This window comes from Ciconia boyciana, chromosome 27 (assembly GCF_034638445.1).
Source record: "Ciconia boyciana chromosome 27, ASM3463844v1, whole genome shotgun sequence".
Taxonomy (NCBI): Eukaryota; Metazoa; Chordata; class Aves; order Ciconiiformes; family Ciconiidae; genus Ciconia; species Ciconia boyciana.
In genome coordinates, this window is record NC_132960.1 from 1,623,329 (window position 1) to 1,631,531 (window position 8,203).

Below are 8,203 nucleotides of genomic sequence, written 5' to 3' on the forward strand. Positions count from 1 at the left end.
GCTCTCTGGAACACTCCGAAACGCCCAGCCTGCCGTCTACGGGACGATGAAGACCTGGATCCTCCTTGTTGGGGCAGGAATAGCCCTGGGCTGTGTGTCTGGCAGTGAGTAATAGAGCCTTGCTTTGGCAGAGGGGCTAAACCAGCCCCTCTGATGGGAAGGGGCCGATGATGGGTTGAAAGCTGAGGGTGCTGCCATAAGCCAGAAGCTCGGCTGTACCGGGGCAGCTAGTTCCTTGTGAAGTTGGATCCAGCAGAGCTTCACAGGGGAAAGGGTGAGGGATGTTTTCATGCTGGAGGGCTTCCTCGAGCTTTGGGGGACTCGCTGGTGATGAGGGTGGTTTATCCTTCTCTTTGATGGGTTGAGACTTCCTCCGGTCTTTAGCCTTGCCCACCAGTTGCTTCCTGGTGCATCTTGCGCTGCTTTCATCCTGCAAGCCCACCTTCCCCTGGCTCCTCCATCTTCCCACACTGGGGGAGGACAAAGGGAAATATTTTTCTAATGCCTTATCCACAATCCCCCTGTGGCCGCTGGAGGTGGGCGGAGGAGCCAGTCAGATGCAATGGAAAATGCAACATGAACTCAGGTGTTTTGCCCTTCAGAACTCTGCAGTTGTAATGAGAGGAGACAGGCTTGGAGAGGTGCTAAAGAATAGCTCTGTCTTTAAGGCAGATGCTGCAACAAGGAGTGGCTTGCGTGCATCAGGTTTTGGCTCCCGGTTGACCAAGATCCTGCATGTGACCAAGTGCCTTCATTGCCATCTTCTTGCACAAAATGTGAACTGTGATCTATTTGCAAGAAGGGAGTTTCGTCACTTCTGACGCTGCCGGCAGGCTGGATCTGATGTTTCAGAAGCAGATGACTCCCCTCCGGATTAACGGTGAGGAGTTTTGCAAGGCCAGTGCAGAAGAGGAGCTGCTTCTGCTGCAAACCAGCCGTTGGGTTGCCCTGAAAGCAGGAGGATTTGCCGTGGTCTTGTCTTGTTTTAATGCAAGTGCTGAGTTATTCTTGCTTGAAGGAATAACTGGGCTTACCGTGGCTGGGAAGCTGGGCAGCTTTGCTGGCTTGTGTCGTGGTCTGTCCTTGGCACACGCTGACCAGAGCTATCAGAGCATCACCCTGACGGACCTGTCTGAGCTGTAACACCTCCACCTTGTAATAACTTCGCTTATCCTTGGCTAGGCAGGACAGTGGTGGGAGATTTTTGCCTGATTATCTCACAGACAGCTTGCACCCAGGGTTATATGTGGTTTTGGGGGCCAGGAGCATGTAACTAAATATTTGGGGAGCTCAGACTATCAATAGCTCTTTTGTTGCAAGTTAATTTGTCTTTCCAATGGGCCCTTTTAGAGGCAGGGTTGATCTTCGGTCTGTGTTTGCACAGCGTAGCAAGGTCTTGAGTCAGGCCAGGGACTCGCGGACGCTGCTCTGACACGAGCCGTAATTCATGTTCATGTACTAAACTGAGCTGAGAGCCGCTGGGAGGGCTCCGTCATGTCTCAGACATTTCCCCACACCTTGGTGAATGGAGCTGCTCAGGAAATAGCTCGTGTTTTCTCGGTCAAAATTTTTTTGGCGGAAGCGAAAATGAGTTTTTTCTTGTCCAAAAAGCTGTGCTCAGGGAGGGATGGATCTGGCTGAAGGGCTAAAAATGAGAAAGAAATATTTGTCTGGCTTTGTGCAGCCAGAAGATATCTACTGGCTGGACCAGCCAAATATCGACTGAGTAGTTGAGTGTGGATGCGCTGTGCTGAGCGCTGCTGGCCATGTCCTTCTGCTCCAGCCACCGTCCCTTGGCTGCAGCATTGCCAGCTCTCCCAGCAGCCCTTCTCTCCCCAAAAGCTCCAGCAGCCCCTCTAAACTTGACCGTCACGAGTGACCAACTGCTCTGCAGCTATTTAGGCTCGTGCCTGTGTGAGGAGGAGCGAACACCCTCCTGCAACTGTCCCCTGTGCCCTGCTCACGCTCCCCGTGCGGGGAGAAGCCTCGGCACCCCGCAGCTCAGCCCCGCGGGAATGGGGCAATGCTGAGCTTACTCCTCCAAGGATTCTGCAAGGCTCCCGGCCTCAGCTGAGTCACTGCGTACCCCAGGATTGGTGTTTTGCTGCGACATGCTCTGGCAGCACGTGCCCCAGGACTGGGAACGTCTCAGCGGTGACTTATGTGTGGGCAGTTCCTGCCTTGCACAATCCCCCCAAGACCGCTGCTGGAAAATGAGCCTGGATGCGTGATTCAGGCTGACTTATCCTGACTGCCGCTTTGGGGGCGAGAGGGATGCTGTCCTGGGGACAGGGATCTCAGCTGCCAGCCCCATCAGAGCTCCAGACCTGGCTGCTCTGCTGCATGGACTGGTGAGACCAGGGTGTCTGGGCACCACGAGCATCGCTCACCACCCAAACCATGGGTGCCCCTTCCCTCTGCAGCCCCTGCCAGTTCTCCCTGCATCAGGACAAGCAAAGCTGGGACTAAAGTAGCACCAAAGGGCAGATGGCCTCCAGGAGCATCTCGAGCAACCCCTTCCTACTAACACCTCTCTTGTTATAAAGTGGATTTGCAGACAAGGACCTGGTGGCGAGAAGCCAAAAGGGAGTCAGCAGTGTGCCCTTGCCACATGGTCAACCAGCCCGGGCTGGACTGGCTGGTGGGACGAAGAGGTTACTCCTCTCTCGTCAGCACATGTGGGACCTTGATTATGTGATTCTGAAAAACACAAGTAATTTGGGTAAAATGCAAGACAACAGAGCAAGCAACACGGGTGCAGAGAGAAGCCAGCAAGCGTGACACTTGGAGGCCACTCTCATCGCTGCTGTATCAGGATTTGCCCTGAGGGCACGTTTCACCTGCTGGAGTTCAAGGCAGGCAACCCAGAGGTGTTTAAGATGTTGTGTGATTGCAGGTTTGCAAGGGAAAGCACCACCCTTTCCCCAGGGATCGCTTTGCAGGCTGGCAGCTTGGTTGGGACATGGCTTCTCAGCACGTCTTGGAGATGGTCACCTTCCTGGCGGGAGCAAAGGGATGACAAGAAAGCCATGCCCGGGCTGCCTGCTGTCCCATTCCTCCCGGCTGGAGCTGATGGGCAGCACAGAGGATAAGGCACCTTCCCTAAGCTCACGGTCTCTGGGCTGTCTCTTAGTACAAACCCAACATCTTGGTCTCCTACGGCCCCTCTTTGCTTGATGGCAAGTGTCCATCGTCCATCCGAGACATGGCACTTGTCCTATTTAAAGCACAGCTTGAGTTGCTGTGTTATTTTTAGCTTTGCCACCATGTGTAATAAAGCACATGCTCAACGACACATTTAGCGTATAAATAGCTCAGGAAGGAGTTTCCAGTTTTCCCAGCATTGCAGAAAGAGCAACGGTCGGGTTGCAAATAAGGGTGTCTGGAATGTGGCACTCCTCCTCCGGCCCAGAGACGGCAGGACCTGGGGCACTCCTGCTAAGCCTGGCATTAAAAGGGTGAATCAGAAGGAGCAATTAATAGTGGGGAGCCAAGAACGCGTTTCCTGGTGTGAAGTGGCCCTGACGTGGTGGACGTCCATGACCAAAGAGGAGTGACCCATAGCGATGCGCAACCCGAGGATTCAGCCGGTCAAAATGCCACCCCTAAACTCTGACAAAGGATCCCAAACAGCTCCAGGGCAGGAGCCTGGTCCTTCAGGCTCTCCCAGGAGGGGAGCGTGGGCAGAAGGAAGAACGGTCCCAGGTCGCGGGCTGGATGGGGCAGGGTGGTCAGTCCGTCCTGCGGAGCACGCTGTTCTTTCTCTCTCCCAAAGACCTGTACACGGCCCCCGACTCCTGCGAGGGACGCTGTGAGGAGCCCTACAGCAGGGAGGATGAGTGCCACTGCAACGCCGAGTGCGAGAGGTACCACAACTGCTGCGAGGATTACTACAGGCACTGCCAACCTGGTGAGCGTCCTCGGGTGATGGGGAGGCTTGGAGGGGCTGCTCTGCCCCTGAGGCTGCCAGAGCCCAGCTATGGGGTGCAAAGGGGTTGGTTGCAAGCGTGTCTCTGCCCGTGCATTTGTGTGCGTGGTCCTGGGCGGCCCCCAGCCCGTGTCTCCATCGCTCTCAGCTCCTTTTTCTTCCCCCCGGCTCCGTGCAGGTGGAGAATGGGCCGAGGAGGCAGCGCACGCCCGTGCCAGTGGTGAGTACCTCCGCTTCTGAGCAAGGGCGATAAACCACCATCCTGGTTTCACCCACGCGCTTTGGGGCAGCTCCATCCTCTGCCACCCGTGACTCTTGGGGGTCAATGGCATCGGGGTGTCGCGCTGGTTTCTGGCCCTGTGCGTGCCCGTGCCGCCCTGTTGCCGGCTGCTCCAAGCCACTGCGTGTCGTTGCTGAGCAGAGGGTGCGGCAAGACCCCCAGCGTCACCTGCCTGTTTACCAGCAGCGTTATCTCCCTTCACCAGAGCTGGGCGAAGCGGGCAGGGGCAAGCTGGCGTTTGCATCCCCTGGTCACCAGGCACCTAAAATGTGTGAGATCGAGAGGGGGGCTGATCCCAGCACACGTGTGGCAAAGAGCAGCGTCGTGCCTGGGAGACAGGGACTGACGCTTCCCAGCTCACCCAGTGCTTAATGAAAGGCTCCCGTGCCTGCAGCCCTGTGGCCGGCTCTTTTCCCCAGGGCGTGGGGTTGGTGTGGGTTGGGACTCCCCTGCCACCCCTGCACCCCTTAACCCTCCGTGCTGAGCACCGGGCTCTCACGGTGTCCCAGGATCGTGACACCCGTGCATCGGTGCTGCATCACCCTCGCTTCTCCGTGGGCGGCTAATCTGCAGCCCCGGGGAGCTGCTGCCTGCTCTTGCCAGCCTCCTGCCTCTCCTTGCAGAGGGTTTCTCCAGCAGCCGGGACGCCATCACCGACGAGGACCTCCTGCACATCTCCGAGCAGCTTTACAAGGCGGATCACAACAAAGCCCGGCCAACCGACATCGCCATTAACCCCCAGTACCAGGTGTCCCCTGACGAGACAGGTGACCAGGAGGACCGCTCCCCGCAGCCGTGAGTGTGCACCAGCATCCTCGGGGGTGGCCAGGGGCCACCACGGCAGAGGCCATCCAGTTAGGCAAGGTGCGGGGCTGGTTTTGGAGGGGACCTCTGCTTCCCCACTGAGTGCAGGATCCGCTCTCTCCCAGGCTCTACAAATACGTCAATGAGGAGCTCTTCTCCAAACCCACCTACGCAAGCTTCATTAAACTGCTGGACAACTACCAGAGGGTGACTGGCAGGGAGGAGGACGTGACGGCGGAGGAGCTGAGGGAGCAGGACAACTTCCTCAAGGAGGTGATGAAAACCGAGCTCATGAAGAAACTCTTTGCCTTCCTCCACAAAAAAAGTGAGTGTGGAGCAGGGCAGGACTGACCAGGGGGAAAGAGGTGCCTGGACACTGAGCATCCCAAAGGAAAGCCCCCGCTGGGTGGGAGATGACCTGGGAGGATGCAGACTGGAGGAGCACGGGAGCGGGCTCTCCAGGGCTGCCAGGACATGAGAGAATCGAGCAGGGCAAAGCTGAATTTTTCCTGAGGGGGAGGACTGGGTCAGGGATGGGGGGGAGCCCCGGCTCTGCGCCCCCCAGTACTCCCATCCCGGGACACTGCTCCCACCTCTCCACGCCACCTTGCCTGCAGACCGCTATGGCTCCGAGCAGGAGTTCGTCGCCGATTTGAAGGAGATGTGGTTCGGCCTCTACTCCAGAAGCAACGGCGAGCCTGACTCCAGCGGCTTTGAGCACGTCTTCTCAGGTAGAGCCCGCGCCGGTGGGACGGGCGGTGCCGGGCAGCGCCAAGCTGGGGGGCTCACCCTAGGGTCTCGCTTGTGTTTAGGGGAGGTGAAAAAAGGGAAAGTGTCTGGATTTCACAACTGGATTCGGTTCTACCTCCTTGAAAAGCAGGGCATCGTCAACTACTTCAGCCACAACTTCAATGGGCCAGTAAGTGATCCCAGGGGTCTGTTGCCGGCAGCGCTGCACCAGCCGGCAGCATCCCGAGTCAGCCGCATCCCAAATGGGGCGAATGAGAAGCATCAGAGATGCTCACGCTGCCACGTCCCCTCTGCCTGCCTGTGTGGACCCTGGGATGGAGGCGGGGTGGGAAAGTCCAGAAAAGACGATGCAATGGGCAAAAGGGGCTCCCAAACCACAAGGGAGAGATTTGAGAGACTGGGGGGGCTCTGTCTGGCAGCCCCTCAGACCAGCTGAAAGCTGCTCTGGATCTGTCCCTGGAGAGGGTGTGAGGATGCCTGGCTTCACATGCAGCTGAGCTTTGCTTGAATTCCCTGCCCTGCTGCACCCGGAGCCATGGGTCTGATCCTTGAACCCCCTTTCTCTAGTGGGACACCTACCCCGACGTGCTGGGGCTGCAGTTCAGCTGGGACGGCTTTTACAAGGAGGTGGGCTCTGCCTTCATCGGCTGCAGCCCCGAGTTCGAGTTTGGCCTGTACACGTTGTGCTTCATCGCGCGTCCTGGCAGGGCGTAAGTACCGTACCTGTCTGCAGCCGTCTGTCTGTCCTCTGGCCGTGGAGCCGGCAGTGCCCTCCTGAGCCCGATCAGCAGCCGGGTCGGCCCCTGAGCCCGGCACAGCTCTGGGGCATCGCGGGTAGGGAAGGCTGGGGATGGAGCAATGCTGGTGTGAGGACACTGAGACCACCCTGGAGATGCGATTGCCGGGCTCAGGGATGGAGCAGCGCTGGTGTGCAGACACCGAGAGCACCCCGGAGATGTGATTGTGGGGCTCGGGGATGGAGCAGGACTATGACACAGTCTGTGTCCCCACAGATGTCACCTGAGCCTGGGTGGCTACAGCCTTAGCATCCAGACCTACACCTGGACCAAGTCAACCTATGGCAACGGCAAGGGGTACATCGCCACCGCCTACGTGATCTCGCCCTGAGGCTGGGAAGAGGCGGGGGCAACTGCAGCCCCGCTCTGGGGCCCTGGGCTGCCCCCACACCAGGAGCCTGCGGCACTGGTCAGGACTGGTCCCGCTGTGGGAGGCGGACGGCTGCGCTGCAGGACCAGTGCAGGTCCCCGAGGGAGCTGGGCAGGACGGCGGTGGCCGTGCCCCGTGTGGAGGCAGCGAGGGGCTGGAGGCAGCAGCTGCAGCACCCCCAGCACCCCCGGTCCCATCGAGTGTCGTGTTCCCCAGTCGCAGCAGAAGAGCAGGGGGCAGGGAGGGACTTGCAGTGGAAAGTAGCACCCCCGAGCGAAATAAATACTGACCCTGGATGGAGAAGTATTCGATTCCTCCCTGCCGGAGCTGCTGCTTGCCACGCAGCCTGCCCTCTGCCCCATCGGCAGCTTCCCCTCCCCGTCACTTCTGTGCCATGGATAGGGCAGGGTGGCCCAGGGTGGGCGTTGGGACCCCTGGGTGCTGCCAGGGCCGCATCCAGCCCATGGGGTGTAGCAGGATGGGCTGCACGCCCTTCCCCTCTTGCTGCAGCCTCCAGCCCCGGAGCTCCCCGGTAAGGCTGATGCAGCGAGGGATGTGGATCATCGTGCAGCGATGATCCCCCCCCTCCATGAGCCCTGCCTGGGGTGGGGGAGTGGGTGGGGGGGCCGCAGAGCTGCAACCCCCCCCCATTCCCTGCAGGCAGCCGGTCCCGTAGCCCCAAGGTCGTGCTCGCAGCGGCACTGCAGCCTGCCTGACGGGAGGGCACCCCAGCAGGGAGCTGGCTCTTTTGGGGATCCCAGGGGACAGGGGCAGGTTAACAGACAGGACCCTCATCCTCATTTATCTCCACTGCTTCCACGGAGCAGCCCCTCATTGCCGTGGGTCTGCTGGTGCGGGACGCTGGAGGGGTGAGGATACTGGGCAAAGCGAGCTTCTGCTGGCCAGGGTCAGTGCCACCATCTGTGCCACTTACTCCTTCACTGTGATACCCAAAACTTGTCCCCTACCTTCCTTTATCCACCCCTGCACCCAGCTTCTCCGGATGCAGTGGGCTCAGCCTCGGTCCCTGCCACCTCTGAGCCCCGGCGGCAGCTCATGGGTCCTGCCCTGAGGAATTGCCCCACCTGGGGACTGAGGAGGCGGCTGAGGTGCTGGGCCCCCGGGTCCCTGTCCTAGAGGCAGCCTCTCCCTGGGGACCATCACAAGGAAATTAGGGTCTGCGGTAGGTGCATCCTCCATCCTCACCCAGCTGTGCTCTCTCTGGGGGCCATGGGTCCCCAGAGCCCCCCCCCCAACCCCACACCCAGAGCTGG

At 59.4% G+C, this 8,203-nt stretch overlaps 1 protein-coding gene across 1 annotated transcript; it reads left to right on the forward strand.

Annotated features, from left to right (window-relative positions):
* Positions 1-7: 7 nt before the first annotated feature.
* Positions 8-7,139, forward strand: ENDOU (endonuclease, poly(U) specific). The gene is made up of 9 exons (XM_072847316.1): positions 8-104; positions 3,776-3,910; positions 4,107-4,148; positions 4,832-5,003; positions 5,138-5,337; positions 5,630-5,743; positions 5,825-5,931; positions 6,330-6,472; positions 6,776-7,139. Exons 1-9 carry the CDS (start codon positions 47-49, stop codon positions 6,888-6,890), a joined length of 1,086 nt encoding a protein of 361 aa, XP_072703417.1. The 5' UTR covers positions 8-46; the 3' UTR covers positions 6,891-7,139.
* The last annotated feature ends 1,064 nt before the right edge of the window (positions 7,140-8,203 follow it).

Coding starts and splice junctions, on each gene's coding strand:
- ENDOU (XM_072847316.1), top strand. CDS start 47: ATGAAGACCTGGATCCTCCTTGTTGGGGCAGGAATAGCCCTGGGCTGT. Junction 105..3,775: donor CCTGGGCTGTGTGTCTGGCA/GTGAGTAATAGA, acceptor TCTCTCCCAAAG/ACCTGTACACGGCCCCCGAC. Junction 5,004..5,137: donor GAGGACCGCTCCCCGCAGCC/GTGAGTGTGCAC, acceptor GCTCTCTCCCAG/GCTCTACAAATACGTCAATG.